This window comes from Bipolaris maydis (genome assembly GCF_028858645.1).
Source record: "Bipolaris maydis strain C4 unplaced genomic scaffold PSV08scaffold_2, whole genome shotgun sequence".
NCBI classification, from domain to species: domain Eukaryota; kingdom Fungi; phylum Ascomycota; class Dothideomycetes; order Pleosporales; family Pleosporaceae; genus Bipolaris; species Bipolaris maydis.
In genome coordinates, this window is record NW_027093858.1 from 3,286,483 (window position 1) to 3,301,401 (window position 14,919).

The 14,919-nt window shown below is 51.1% G+C and overlaps 5 protein-coding genes across 5 annotated transcripts; 2 read left to right on the forward strand and 3 right to left on the reverse strand.

Annotated features, from left to right (window-relative positions):
- Window positions 1-1,989: 1,989 nt before the first annotated feature.
- Window positions 1,990-4,284, reverse strand: PSV08DRAFT_407641 (cyclic nucleotide-binding-like protein; the record flags this gene model as incomplete). Its single annotated transcript, XM_066093779.1, has 3 exons — window positions 1,990-3,896; window positions 4,024-4,177; window positions 4,229-4,284. 3 exons carry the CDS (start codon window positions 4,282-4,284, stop codon window positions 2,415-2,417), a joined length of 1,692 nt encoding a protein of 563 aa, XP_065949867.1. The 3' UTR covers window positions 1,990-2,414.
- A 1,450-nt stretch (window positions 4,285-5,734) lies between these two features.
- On the forward strand, window positions 5,735-8,703 carry PSV08DRAFT_216889 (carbohydrate-binding module family 48 protein; the record flags this gene model as incomplete). The annotated part of the gene is made up of 4 exons (XM_014224803.1): window positions 5,735-5,757; window positions 5,813-5,942; window positions 6,032-7,294; window positions 7,472-8,703. The coding sequence occupies 4 exons, from the start codon at window positions 5,735-5,737 to the stop codon at window positions 8,216-8,218; spliced, it is 2,163 nt and encodes a 720-aa protein (XP_014080278.1). The 3' UTR covers window positions 8,219-8,703.
- A 447-nt stretch (window positions 8,704-9,150) lies between these two features.
- PSV08DRAFT_172271 (uncharacterized protein) lies at window positions 9,151-10,227 on the forward strand (the record flags this gene model as incomplete). The annotated part of the gene is made up of 2 exons (XM_014224804.1): window positions 9,151-9,197; window positions 9,372-10,227. 2 exons carry the CDS (start codon window positions 9,151-9,153, stop codon window positions 10,225-10,227), a joined length of 903 nt encoding a protein of 300 aa, XP_014080279.1.
- A 397-nt stretch (window positions 10,228-10,624) lies between these two features.
- Window positions 10,625-10,786, reverse strand: PSV08DRAFT_348025 (uncharacterized protein; the record flags this gene model as incomplete). The annotated part of the gene is made up of 1 exon (XM_066092804.1): window positions 10,625-10,786. One exon carries the CDS (start codon window positions 10,784-10,786, stop codon window positions 10,625-10,627), a length of 162 nt encoding a protein of 53 aa, XP_065949868.1.
- A 2,715-nt stretch (window positions 10,787-13,501) lies between these two features.
- On the reverse strand, window positions 13,502-13,870 carry PSV08DRAFT_348026 (uncharacterized protein; the record flags this gene model as incomplete). The annotated part of the gene is made up of 1 exon (XM_014224805.2): window positions 13,502-13,870. One exon carries the CDS (start codon window positions 13,868-13,870, stop codon window positions 13,502-13,504), a length of 369 nt encoding a protein of 122 aa, XP_014080280.2.
- Between the last annotated feature and the right edge of the window lie 1,049 nt (window positions 13,871-14,919).

Consider the following 14,919-nt stretch of genomic DNA (forward strand, 5'->3'; position numbering starts at 1 on the left):
ACAGAGTTTTGAAAGTTTAAAGGCATGAACAATCGACCGTTGACGTGAGATGCAGGTACCCTTTGGAATACTACAACGTACTATTAGCCTTCTTTGGTGCTGTGAGCCTCAGCCACAAGGAAAAGATAGCGGTGGACATCTGACAGGGTCTAGGTTGGCTGCGTCACTACGGTATGGGGGTAAAAGCATGTTCAAGGGAGGCCTCAACTCAAAACGAACCAGTGATGAGGATTCATAACATAGCAGGGAGGATATACAGTAAGGCGTATACCATCCCCCCGGTTGGTCATCTTAGAATATGTATCGCGCACGCCAGGTCCTAACTCTGGCGCAGCACACACTGAGCAGATGACATTCAGTAGAGACCGAGTGTGTACTGCTTGAGGCAGTGGACACGGTGAACCCCACCTTCGGTCCCGAGAAGCTTGCCGATATGCGCCTCTATGCTCCCGATCCGCACCCGACAGATGTCGGAAAAGAATCGTTCCCAGTCTAGTGTGTGTGTGTGGCTGGACCATAACACCTCACCGTCGGCAGCCCGACACCGAAAGAACCGGGCCAAGCGCGACAGTACAGACCGCCATACACAGTCCTTGATGATGCCAAGAATATTCATTGAACTTATACTTTCGAGTCCCATGGCTTTGTGTAAGAGTCCTCGTATGTTGATATGTTCCTTTCGAGCTCGGCTGGCATGGCATGGGTTGGTCTGACCTTACTCGCACCTTTTCCTCCAATTCAACGATCCAGAATATAGGTTAGCTGTGGGAAACAAGATCAGCATGCTGGTGGTCAATCAACCCATTTACCTGTTTTGGTCTTAGTGCGCGGGCATACCCTGAATGCTGCATATAAGCCGCAGGCCCACGCAGTGAGCATTGGATCAGTGTATCCTTATTGGATCGGTAACAGCCCTAAGAACACCTTGAGTGTTCCTTTGACCTATGGTAAATTGAGGGCAGAGCGTCTGCAGCCAACCGCGTAGGGCGCCTCCCTGAGCAGGTTATAGAAAATTCAAAGACTAGTGTGTCCGGCTACATTGCCCAGTAATCAATTGAACTTTCTGTATAACAAGGCAGTGGCTCCATCGCAGCAATGGTTAGCATGTAGCCTTGTGGCTTGCTACATCAGCCACAACGTGGGCTCACGTAACGTGGCTGTATACATGTGAGGACATGACGGAAGATTTACCTAGAAGAGTAATTTGAAGCTTGGTGCCGTTTTCTTGGTCGAATTGTCACACGGTGAAGCCATTGTCGTTGTCCTAAAAATATTTCGCTCAGAAGGGCCGTTTTACTGTGTTGGTAGGTTATGGGAGCTGCAAGAAAGGGAAAAAAAACATGCTTCCCTGGAAAAACGACAGCCTAATGTTGCACTGACTGCGCATGAAGAAAGCAACTGGCAAAAATTGGCAGGCTCCTTGTCAAGCGTTGATCTCTTCTGAAAGTAGCAAGCCGAGCAAAAGAAATATGCACCGTGGCGACCTGAAAGTCTGATGCACAACAGACGTGGTGAATGCAGACTTGCGTGCAGTCGACTGACTAGTCTCGTTGTCAGCATACACATACAGATGTGTTGCGTCGACCGGTAGGGTGGGTACGACTATGGTATACATGTGTATCCATGCCCGAATCTGCCGGCACCAAGAACCCATGTGGCTTTGCTTCTGGAGGCGAATACCCTGCTACAATCTCACCAAGATTACTGGGGCATGTTGATGTATAGCACGTATCGTCATAGCTTGGCGAAAATGCTTGGTGTTGAACTATGGCTGTTGCCACACTGAGGGGCATACATAGCCATGGGTGTGTGTGTGTGATATGTAGCAAATGACGCAGTGAAATGCAAGAGGTAAAGGGATGAAAAAACGAATATAGGGTTACGAAAACGCACAACGCACGAGCCACAGGGATGCAGTTACTTACTTGGGCCATGTTTCATTGCTGGCGGCGGCAGGAGCGCATCACAACATGCGAGTCAGGCAGGACATTGGTGCATTGAAGGATTCGATGCTTGCATACAAAAGACATAATAGAAAAAAAAGCATCTGAAATACATTGCGACACGTCACAACTTAACTATCGACCCAATCAAAGTATCGATGCATAAGTCTAAGTCATGACTATCATACGCAATGGAGTATAGGTAACAGAGCAGCACACAACTAAAGCCCATTATGCTCGAGGAAACAAAAGCCTTTTCTCTTCCATCACGGTAGACAATGTTTAGTGACAGTAGGAAGCGTAGGAATACATGCGACAACGCCGAAGAGAGAGAGAGAGAGAGAGCACCACATCAAGGCACATATCGAATACCCAGATTCCCTTGTGTTTTCATAACGTTGATATTTGACCCTTTGCCCAGGTGTTAACATGTTGGTGTCGCAGGGATGGCGGTGAATGGGGTTACGAGGCCTAGGAGAGGGGATCTACGTGGTCGCCTTCGGATACCGACTTGGTAGGGTCGTTTCGCCTCATGATGCCCTCGACAGGTCCCAGCAGTCGCTGGAAGCCGTTCTTGCCAAGAGTCGCGACCTTGACCTCGGTCTTGCTGATGACCGAGGCAGCACGGGGCGCATCATTGAGCAGAGCCAATTCACCAAAGTAGTCGCCCTTTTGATATTGATTTACAGGACCATCAATGCCGCGCTTGAAGACCTCTGCTTCTCCAGACTCGAGCAGGAAGAACGACTCTCCAACATCGCCTTCTTGGATGATGGTTGTTCCGGGCGGGTATTTTTTGGTTTCAAGAGCGTCGGCAATCTTTGAACGCTCATAGGGCGTCAGGGTGGACAGCAAGGGGACCTCTTCGAGGAAGCCCTCGTACATGCGTCGACGCTGGAAGGCGCTGTCCATGAGAATGCGGCGGAAGGTGATGCGGTCGAGTGCCCAGAGGGTTGATGGCTCGGTCGAGGTCACTGTGGCGGCACGGGGCGCATTGTACATGAGAGCCAGCTCGCCAAAGGAGCCGCCGGGACCGACAGTGCCCACCTTGTTGCCAGCACCTTCAGCGCCTGCTTCGAGCTTTCCCGACTGGTTGACGTAGATGTCGAATGAGCCCTTTTCGACGACGTAGAAGTAATCTCCGACATCACCCTGCTGGATGACCTTTATGCCCTTTGTTGGTATCGGCTTCTCGTGCAGGGCACCAAGGACCATTGAGGATTGGTCGTCATCGAGATGTGAGAAGAGGAAGTTGCCAGAGACGGCCGACTTGAGACGCGACAGCTGGTCGGGCGTCTTCTGATGAAAGGGCGGGGTAAAGTTGTCGGCGGCACTTGAGGTGGGGTTGAGGGACTCGGCCGAGACGGAGGTGCGCCTGTTGGTGTTGTAGTTGTTGGGGAAGGTCTGGCCGTCTCCGACAAGCGGCGGCATCTGGGTGATGTTGTTCTTGGAGGAGCCGCCAAAGCCGCCAAAGTTGCCAAAGGCGCTGTCGCCCACGGGGCTCAGGCTGCCGCCCAGGTTGCCGTTGTTGCGGGCGCGGGCAAAGTCGACGGCAGCAAAGGTCGAGGCTGTGGGCGACGTCATGGTGTCGTTCTCCTCTTCTTCCTCGAGGCGGTGCATGGTCGTCTTTGCAAAGCTGCTGCCGCTGCTGGGCGAGGTGCTAAAGGGGTTGTTGCCCGGGAAGCTGTTCTCGGCACGGCCCTGATGGCTGGCGTGCTGTTGCGACAGCAGGTACTCTGTTCGCTGCGACTCGAGGCGGCGGTTGAAGAAATTGGCACAGAATTGGAGGATGTCGTGAGGCTTGTGTTTGAGGATTTCGCGGTCGAGGGTGGAGATTTCGTTGGAGTAGTCGGGAGGGAGGGACATGAGGGCGGTGGGCGGGTGAGGGGTTGAGCGCAGCTCTTTGACGTCGGTCGTCGGTCGCGAGACGTGCAGGGGGGGCAGCAGCAGCAGCTGGCAGTGCGGCGAGGATCCAAGGGCAGCGGCGATGCGAAGTTCAAGGAGGGGGGAGGAGGAGACGGGAGAGAGGACGACAGCGGCGGAGGTGAAGCTGGGCGGCTAGCAGAGAAAGCAATTGTACAGTAGGTGCAAAGGCCGCCTGGGGTGAGGGCGCAGTGATGACGCGCTGGGCAGAGTGGGTGGGCAGGGCAGTCAGAGGGGGACTACTAGACAGTAGCAGTAGCAGGTAGGGATCAAGGCCACGGAGCTGGGGGGCGTATTGTCTTCCAGAAGGCCTCTAGAAACTCTCGTCTGGCTTGAGGCGCTCACGGCGAGATTTAGGCGACGGCTTGTCTGGCAGGCGTGAGTCAATGTCTGGTGCTTGTCCATGCAGTGCTGCCATGGATCAAAGAGCAGATGCCAATAGGCGTGTGTGCTTTAGCTCCCGCCTGCTGTCCATGGCTGGAGCTTGCGCTAGGCGTCAGGGGAGCTTGCGGCGGTGGCGGGGAGGATGCAAATGCCCCGGTGCGCGTGGGAGAGTGTGTAGTAGTATGTATATCCACATGCAGTAGTCCGGGGCAGAGAGGGTTCACATGGCAGGCATAGCATGGAATGAATGGTCGAGCAAGGCCAAACGGGAACAAGGCAAAGGCGGTGCTTGTCGGCAGCTCGTAGCCACGCAGCTCGTTTGCCTGCCATTAGGCGCAGCGGCAGAGGGAGTGGGCAAGAAAGCACCGAAATGAGCGTTATCTTGCATGCTGCATCACCACACGCCCCAGACTCAGCCAGGCGGGCGGGCAAACGACGGACAGATGCAGGGACAGAGCGACTGTCCGGCCCACCAGTCCACCAGTTCTGATGAGTAGCCTTGCCGTGTTTCATCTTGGATTCGAGACCTTTTGATACATGCGTCTTGCAGACCAGACATGGGCGGGCCGGCTGACACACGACTGGCGGTGAGCCACAGGCTGGCTAGGGCGCAGGCGGTGCGGTGCGTGCAGCAAGACGGGCTGCAGACATGTGCGAGCAAGAAGGGGGCTTTGGCCTGTGCAAGCCATCTCTCGTATTCGCCCATGGGCAGGACACAATGCTGCTCGTCCACGGGCGAATTCATATTCATGCACGTGCTCGCCACGGAGCAGCACCACCATGACGCACTCTGACCGCTTGCGTGGGTGGAGCATCGTCACGTGCCCGCCAACCTTCTGTGCATGTGTCTGCCACCGGCCGCCTGCGAGCGGGAGGGGCCATGATGTAGTTATTCTCGTTTTTGCGGGCGCGCGCAATGACCGCCACCACGAATTGCGCCGCCCACTGCACAACTCGCCCGTGCCAGCCGTGGGCGGGTACAGTCTGCGGCGAGCCTGGCTGGTAGAGTGCTGTGCTGTGTGTGTATACCCACCCAGCCTTTCGTCATTGTACAGTGCTCGCCATTCGGTCTTCCCGCCTGTGCCATTGCAGATTGCGCGCCATCAACGGCATCCCGCCAAGCAATGACGCCGTTAACCGCCCCGTCTCCAGTCTTGCTCCTCGACCGCACCATCGCGCGCAGACTGAACAGCCTCGCCAATTCCCTCTCCACACCACCCTGTTGCCATACTCCCTCTCCACTACGCCTGCGCTCCTAACCCGCCTCCTGTCGGTCCCCTTCGCATAGCTGCAAGCGTTTCTGTCGTGCATACAAACATCGTCCGAGCGCGCGCTGCCGCTTGATTTAGCTCCACCCGGACCGAGCTCCTGATCCTGCCCTACCAGCCTCCTCCAAAACTGCCCGCTCTTTGCGCCCTCCGACCCATCTCTCTCCTGACTACCACAATCGCATTTCTCCAATCGCCTATTCCTGCTGCGCTGACATGGGCAAATATACTTTTACCTGGTTCGCTTGTCCTCGCCCTGCCTACCACTACACCTAACCGCTAATGCGCTCCCAGGGAACACGCCGCCAATGATGTCTACGTGACTGGCACCTTCGATGACTGGAGGAAGACAGTCAAGCTCGAGCTCGAGGATGGCGTCTTCAAGAAGACGGTCGAGCTGCCCAAGCTTCACACCCAGTACAAGGTGCGCGCGCCCACTTCCGGCTCCCCCAAACCCGCTGCCGCCTGCAGCCTGTCGCGCACGCAGACTTTGCTAACTCTTCTCTTGTCTAGTTCGTCGTGAACGGCAACTGGTGTACCAATGAGACCGCCCGCACAGAGGACGACGGCCATGGCATCATCAACAATGTCCTCTACCCCGAGGACATTGTCGACGAAGAGCCAGTCACCACCTTGTCGTCTGTCGCACCCGAGTCCACGACCGCTGCGCTTGCCGGTGCTGTGCCCAAGGAGAGCGATAAGGCCGCTACAGATGGCGCTGCCCTGCCTGGTACCTTCCCAGAGACTCCTTTTGCAGAGACTCCTGCAGGCGAGGCCCAGACCTTCAATGTCTCTCCCATTCCTGCTTCCTCGACTAACGGCAACCCCATTAAGCTTGCGCCTGGCGAGCCTGTTCCCGACCCAAGCACTCTTACCAACAACACCGTAGAGTCGACCGTCAAGCATGACGAGGAACCCGAGCAAGAGCCTGCTACTTTTGGCGTTGCCCCCATCCCAGCTACCGCCGGCCTTGGAAACCCAATTCACCTTGCACCTGGTGAACCTGTTCCTGACCCCAGCACCCTCACTTCCAACACCGTCGAGAGCACCGTCAAGACCGACCCCGCTTCCTACGAAAAGGCCGATGCTCTTCCCCCCCTTGCCTTTACTCCTCAAGCCGAGCGCGATGCCAAGGGTGGCATGTTTGGTATCCCTCCCATCACTGGCAACATGATCCCCGAGTCTAGCCTGCCAATGGGAGGCGATGCTAAGACTGAGCAAGACACTGGCGTGACAGTTCAATCCGTTGCCCCTACGAGCACAACTGTCGAGCTTGCTGGCCAGGTTCCCAAGGAGCCTCGTGGCGTCCCCGAGACTGTGACCGAGAGCCAACAGCAGGCTCACGCCGAGCCCGAAGCATCCGCCAATGCTGAAGCCGTCCAGGAGAAGAAGGAGGTCGAGCAAGAGCTAAAGGAGACTGTGCCTGAAGCACCCGTCACAAGCCAAGATCCCACTCTGGGTGACCATGCTCAGACCGCAGTCGCTACTGCCGCTGCTGGTGCCACTGCTGGTGCAGGTCTCTTTGCCGCGGCTGTCTACACCGCCAAGGACAAGATTGCCGAGACCACTGGTTTGAACGGACCGAGCACAACCACTGCCGACGAGGTACCCAGCGTCGTTGCTGAGAGCCAAAACACCGCACACGCTGAGCCAGAAGCGGCTGCCAGTCCAGAGGCTGTTGCAGACAAGTCTGCCGTTGAGCAAGAGCTGCTCAGTGAAGTCCCCAAGACGACTGAGGCTGGCGAACCCGCTCCCGCCATTGCTGTCCCTGCTGTTGTCTCTGAGAGCCAACAAGCCGCACACGCCAGTCCTGAGGCAGCCTCAAGCCCTGAGGTGGTTGCGGAGAAGAAGGCCGTCGAGTCTGAGCTATTGAGCGAGATCCCTAAGACCAACGCGACTGGAGAGCCTGCTCCTACCGCCATCTCCGAGACTGTGTCTCCTGACGTCCCTGAGGTTGTTGCTGACAGCCAGCACGAGGCCCACGCTAGCCCTGAGGCTGCTGCCAACAGTGAGGCTGTCACAGAAAAGGCGGCTGTAGAGTCTGAGCTGCTCAGCAAGCTGCCAAAGGCCGAGGAAGCCGGTGAGCCTGCTCCTGTAATTACTGCCGCTACCACGGCTACCGCTCCTGGCGCAAATACCGAGGCGGTCGCTAGCGAGGTGCCTACTGTTGTCGCTGAAAGCCAGAAGGAGGCTCATGCCAGCCCCGAGGCTGCTAGTAATGCTGAGGCAGTCAGTGAGGAGAAGGCTGTTGAGAACGAACTGCCACAAGAGGTAAAGCCAGCTCACGCTAATGGCGAGCCAACTCCCAGCTCCGCAACCGTGGACTCCAAGCCAGTCGAGTCCTCCACTGAGCCTCAGACTGCTACTGAAACCGAGACTGCCAAGCCAGTCGAGTCAAGGCCCATCGATTCCACCACCGACGTCGCTTTTGCCCCCAAGGAAGCCACTTCAACTGAGCAAACACAGCCTGCTGCTGCTGGGGCTTCAGAAGAGGCTAAGCCAGATGCTGAAACCTCTGCACCTTCAGGTCAACTGGCACCAGAGGCCCCGGCTAAGAGCCCAAGGAAAGACTCTGACGTGTCTCCCAAGGGCACGCCAGGCAGCCAGAGCATTGTCTCTGCTGCTGACGACAAGAAGAAGAAGCGCCGCTCTTTCTTCGGCAAGCTCAAGGACAAGCTCGTCGGCAAGGACAAGAACTAGACGATTTCTCTATTTCGTTGCTTGTCTGCTCTCCTCGCTAGTCATCTTTAGTTTACAGGAGATGATCATGTTGACGGATTGAGCGTGCTAATACCCGGGCGGTTTTTCCTTCATTGCTCTGCTTTGCGTCATATCCCTCCCACTGTTTTTATCGTTCCTAATATGGAGTTTGCTTTTTCTTTTTCCTTCTCTTGTTTTGGTCTATACCATTTTCCTTGCAGTGTGACACGTCTCCTCCGTAGCAAAATTTGATGTGTAATTCTTTGTTCATCGGCATATCTCGCAAAGTTCTCTTAGTAGGGGGGGTGGTGGGGGGACTGGGGTTGCAAGGTAGATTGGGGAAACAGATTGGGGGGCGGTATAATAAACCTGGGAGGAGGGATGGTGTGGGAGGATCTGGTCACGTGCTCTTTTTTCGGTGTCTGGTATATCGCGTTGTGGGGATCTATAGTTACTGGCCCATGAACGTAAACTTAATTTCCTAGTCATCTTTTCTTCGTTTTGACTTTTCTATCTCGTTTTTTCGCTCTTTTTTTGGCTGTTGGGTGGTGGATGCTTTGGGTCGGCTGACAGGTCATGTGACTTTTCTTTTCACTTCACTCTCCTCTGTCACAATGTCAAGCTCTTGTACAAAAACGTCCATCTCACCTATTGTTTCTATTTCCACACAATGCCCTTGCAAGTATCCCTACATAAAGTCCTTTTTTTCTCCACCCTTTATCACTTCCTCTTCACCATGTCCTCCTTTTGCCCCGCCCTATCGTCTCTCATCTTCGCGCCCAAGAAACCACTTTACCCCGAACAACCCCGAAATCCAACCCTTTTTTTTTAAAAAAAAAAACGATGACTAGAACTACGTAACCCGTAAACCCCCAACTATTTTTTATCGTTATACTTTTTAGAGAGAGAAAAAAAATTGAAACAAGCCTACAATGGCTCTCCCAACGCAAACTACACAGACTACGCATTTCCACCAGTGGTACGCTGCGACACACCTACTTCCACACCACGCTTCCACACACCTCCACCCATACTACCCCTCCGCCCGCCCCCGCCCCCGTCTCCCCGCCAACCCAAACAATGCGTCAGACCTCAGATCCCTCATCGACCAACACCTCGCATGGCAAGATGACGCGATACGGCCGGGGACTAGGGGCACGCTGCTTGTGGATTGGGATGGGAGTGGGGAGCCGTATTTGTCGTATCGAGGCGGGGCTGGTGAGGATGGTGGGGATTTGACTGCGGACCTGGGGGATGAGGAGGGGTGTGGAGGACGTGAAGGGTCGGAACAATTGTTAGGGTATCGATGTGAGGATGGTGAGGCTGGCGAGGATGATGAGGTTTGTGGGATTTTGGGGCATGAAGAGGAGGAGAGGGGTGTGAGGGAGGTGCTGGAGGAGATGCTGGGGGAGATGAAGATGGTTGGAGAAGAGCACGGGAAGGAGATGGAAGAAAGGGAGGTGTCGACGAGGTTTTTGATTCGGAGGAAGCCCGTTCCGGGAAGGCGGTCGGGTCCTGGGCGGCTGTCGGTTCCGATGGGGCTGGAGGGACAGGAGGGGAAGAAGGATTTGGGCGTGGATGGTGATAAGGCGGTTCCAGAGGTTGACAAGAGACTTCCGGAGGTGTCTGCTGAAGAGCAAATGGAGAGAATGCCTATATTTTATAGGTATGAGCAGGTATCGGGTGAGCGCGAAGAGATCAAGAGGGAGGCGGAGGATAGGGAAGTGAAGAAGAAGGAGAACAGGGGGAGTGTAGGGAGGCTGGCTGAAGTGTTGAAGGAAGAGGGTTTGGAGGTTTGGGGCATGTTGAAGTATGAAGGGAAAGAGTTGATGGCTATTATGAGATACGAGGGGAAGGAGCTGTTTGAGGAGGTCAAGGAGGACGGAAAAGAGTTGTTGGACAGTTGGAGGGAGGAAAGGAGGTGGCTTTCGGTTGTGCTGAGAAACGAGTGGAGGGATGGTAGGGTGGTGATTGGGAAAGGGATTAAGAAGGTAGTGTGTTATGTTTAGAGAAACTATCTACGCGTTTGCTAACCAGAAAACAGGCGAAAATATTATTCGGCGTCTAAGGTTCTCCAGTTTATAAGGTAACCAGTAGTGAAGAATGACTTTGTCGTTTGACCGTGAAACACGCTATGTGTAATACCCATTATTCTGGCTAGCTACCGACCAAAATTCCTGGTTGCATAAACCTCGGGCATTTTAGTCAATCCTTCCATTTACATGACATGATATTATCGACTTCGTAACTCGGAAAATGCGTCATTTTGAGAAAAAGAATAGTTTATGGCGATTTTACTACTAATGCACATAGCTAGCCCATATCCCGACAAGAAAGTAGGACGCTTGAATGCTGTCCAGAATAATACTTTGAATGCTATTCAAAGAGATGAACTGTGTTTGCCCTTCACAGCTTGAAGTCTTGCAGGAACGTCCAACGAACGGCACTTTTCCATCCACGCTCTTTCCAATCATTAGCATGCTCGGGGAAAAAGTCGAGCGTGTCCAGTACTGTAGCATCGTAGGCAATTAAGACCAGGACATGTTCATCTCCGTCAAACGAAGACATTTTGTCTGTCGATTCCAACAGTTTTGGATAATCTTGCATCAGTTCCTCGTTTTTCTTCTGAGTATAAAAGGGCTTTGTGGGTGACTTTTGCGGATGAATATTCAAGATGAGTGCTCCCGGGCATTCACTTCCGGGGGCGAATGGTGGCGTAGAGTAGGGAGAAGGGCGACTAACGTCCCCCCTCCCCCCTGCGACACGCAAGTCCCGCCATGCCGCAAAGGATCTGCCATTTAAGTATCTTAAAAATCGCGCTATTATAGCCTAATTAAGCTAAATATTAATATAGGCTATTTCGTATAATATACTAATAACTTAGACTTCCCTATTATAGGATAATACTATTCTATACTATACTTAGTACTACTATAGGTATAGATAACTCTCTATAAAGGAGAAGGCCTAAGGCTAGTAGTACCTTACCCTAGATAAAGAGAAAGCTCTTATTATATATTTTTTACTAATGTCTAAACTTAGGTAGCTCGTCTAAATTAAGTGTTAGGGGCGAAGAGGCCTTCGAACGAGTTTGCATTAACCTATAGTACAGAAGAAGAAAGATAAAGATAGAAAAGTTGTCGTACGACATCTCTCTCTTTATACTCTCGCAACTACGTTCTACGTACGAGTAAGTTCCTTAACTAGGCGGTGTGGTGTATGCACGTGATACAATCACGTGTATTCACTTATGGCGTAGCCCCTTACATTAAGTATAAACCTTTATTAGCCTTTAGTCTCGCATACTAGCGGATGATAATGATGACTAGCAAACCTATTAAGCCCTTAGGTAAGAACTAGGCCTAGTTCTTTAAGAAACGCAATCCTTAACTTAAAGGGAGGAAGATGAAGGTAATAGACTAGAAACAATATAAACAGAATATCTATACTAAGGTTGTATAAGGTCCGTCCCTCTGTGCCGAAAAAACCCTATATGCTAAAAACGACTAATCGGATCACGACGTTTAGCGGGAAGTCTATAATCCTTGCGATCTAATTAGTCGTTTTCAGCACATAGGGTTTTTCAGCATAGAGGGACGGAACTTACTAGTTTAAGGTAATTAAGGGAGTTCTATAGGACCTGAGGGTGCGGCCTAAGAATTTATATAATATGGACGAGACGGGCGTTATGCTAGACATGCTTGGCTTGGTTAAAGTCCTAGTAGGTAAGGATAACCTCCGTGACTACAGAGGAGCAGGCGTTAAGCGCACCTAGGTAACTGCTATTGAGTGCATTAGTGCTGATAGTAGGTCGCTTCTCCCTCTTATTATCTGGCCAGCTTCGACCCATACAAGTAACTAGACTAACCAAGTCTTCTTCTTAAGTTTTAACGAGTAACTAAATCTCTCATTTAGGTGGAATCTACAGAGTAGTGCTAAGAGTAGAAGGATTCAAAACTTCGACCTCTGCTGACAGTTATGCTGACAGCCAATTTTTCCACGCGTTTCACCGCTAGGTCATCCTCTCCTATCCTATTTAAGGTACACCGCCATTTCCCTCTGGATATTCCGCAGCATGCTGACACGGTGTCTACATATACTGTGCTACATGGCACAAGTTTTGTACTATAGGGACGCTAAAATCTTACACCCAGCGCTACTTCGGACGAATCTTTACCTAATTTAACATAGCACGAGCCCTCTTTTTTTTTAACTATAATTGTAGGTAACTTGTACGTTCCTTTACGTAGATACTAGCTAATATATCTACGCGCATTCTGCAAAAGTATGTAACTAAAAACGAGATTATATTACGATACGTGCTAACGTTAACGTGACCAGCGTATAGTCTAGACTTAAACCCTATTAAAGAGGTCTAGAATAAGGTAAAGGATTAGATTGCTTAATACTATAACGATCTACTAAATGGGCAGCAACGATTAGATTAGCTCAAACAGACCCTTGCTAGTGGCCCACATACATTATTTCTGCCATGTAGCATAGTATAAATAGCCTCCGGCTATCCGCTGTCTGCTATAGAGATTGCAGAGCCAGCTATATTAAGGCTCTTGTATCAGCTATCGGGAAGACTTTGACCTTATCTTCCTATCATCTCTACCATCTACCGTCTATCCACAACCACTATAAGCACTCTAAGCGTTATGAAGGTATTTCTTCCTCTCGCAATAGCGCCTCTCCTTAGGCTAGCTCTTGCCCACAATACGGTCTACTGCACATCAGTTAGCTGGAATGATCCTGATTGTCCAGGTTGGAAAGTTAGAGGCTGCGTGAGTAATCCTATAATACTCTCTTTACCTAAATAGAGAATGTCTTAGGCAAACTATAGTTTATCTTATAGCTAACTTGGTACTCCTACGATTAGTGTAATACATTTAATAGGGATGGTCATTTTGGCGATAAATTTAGAAATGGAAATTTCGAGGTCACTGATCTCGGAACAAATGTAGGATGCTCTAGTCCAGGGTCGGTTTTTGAAGACGGTTTTGTTGCGTGTGCGGACTAGACACGTTAGGTGCAACGGCGCAGGCAAGACTGGTCGGATCAGTATTGGCAATAGTATCATCACTCAGAGGCATATAGAAGTGTGTGGGATATTAGAAGAGCCTTGATTCGATAGACATCTATAGGCCTGGTACGAAAGGATATCAAAAATCTATAGAACAGAAGTAGGAGGAGCCTGGCCCTTATAGTAACCGGGCTGGGTCAAGATGCCAGTGACTACCAGGTCTTTTAGTATCAGTTCTTGCACATCGACGAAAATCTTTACCTCCAAACAACTTCTTCAGTCTCTTCCCTCTTGATGCCGTTTTCCTCGAGAATGTCTACAACATCCTTATCACCTTCGAATGCTAGACCGCCTGCAGCTATCGATTGGCGGATAACAGGGGATAGGTTCTCAGGGTCTTTACGAGTGGCCAAGTCAAAGAGGATCTTTTTGCCCGACGAATGCTCAATAAGAAATGAAAACTGAGGAGACTTCATGATTTCATGGCCCTCAATATGAGGTTCCATAAAATAACCTGCAGGTACGGTTGCTCTGTTGCCTGTATCGATTACGCGAACAGTGACAAGCTTGTTTGGAGCAGGAACTTCAAGCGAAGGTGAATGGACAGCAGCGACTTCGGAAGCCATTGTCATGTGTTTACTGCTTTTGGTAGTTGCGATGGATGCTTGAGACTTAGGACGATTCAATGATTCAAGACCAAGCTTTGGTTGAAAGTTCTTCAAGAGGAGGCTATTTTACGTCGAGGGTTTCCACTATTTAGAAGAGCTGATTAATGTAGAATAGAATAAGCTTGACAAAATCCAGCGATTTGTAATACTATTTTTTCCCACCAGTCACATGTGTAGTACTATCCGAGCTGCCACTGACGTAATTCCTCTCGGCACATAGCACCTCAAAGGGTACCCAAGTTCTGCTATTGCATTCGGTTATTGCATCGTGATCTGTGGGACTAGTCAAGACTATATGCAATACATTCTATCAGAAGCAGCCTTGTAGTACGTAAATCTATCCATGCCTGCATATCCCTGCGAAGCTGATCAGGACAAGGTGCCTCGGTCCGTCGGCATTTGTGGCGTAATCGCCCCAAATCGATTCGCGCCTATGGGAAACTAGTGGGTCACTGTTGCGCTACAGTATAGCGAAAGCCAAGCGAAAGCCGAACTTGTTCTCAGCAGTGGGAGATGTATGATTATTCAGCTTAATTGAAATATCGAGCATACATGATGATACGGTTAAAAGATTGAAATCCGCTGGTAAGTGTTCATGTGTATACAAATATATCCTTGGGACGCTTAAAGTTTTGGGGTTCGGAGAATAATTAGTAATACATAATAGGTAGTGATTTAACCACGTGGATCAAGATTGATGGCGCAAACAGCTATAAAGATGGATAAAGCTGGAAATCTGTGGAACGTACAAAAAGCTAAACAGCAATAGTCCCAGAACTCTCGAGCTTAGTTCAATTGCTCTTCTTCGAAATAGCCAACAACCACCCTGCCAAACTGCAAACGGGAGCAATCCAAAGGGCACCTAAAGGTTTGAATTGACCTACGTGATAAAAGCTTATCCACTGGCAAGCCCAGCTGCAAGCAATTTCAAAGCAAGACCCTTTTCGTATTTTGTCTGCGGCCCGGAGGTGTTGCTCCATTGTCGATTCAGAAGCGCTACTACACAG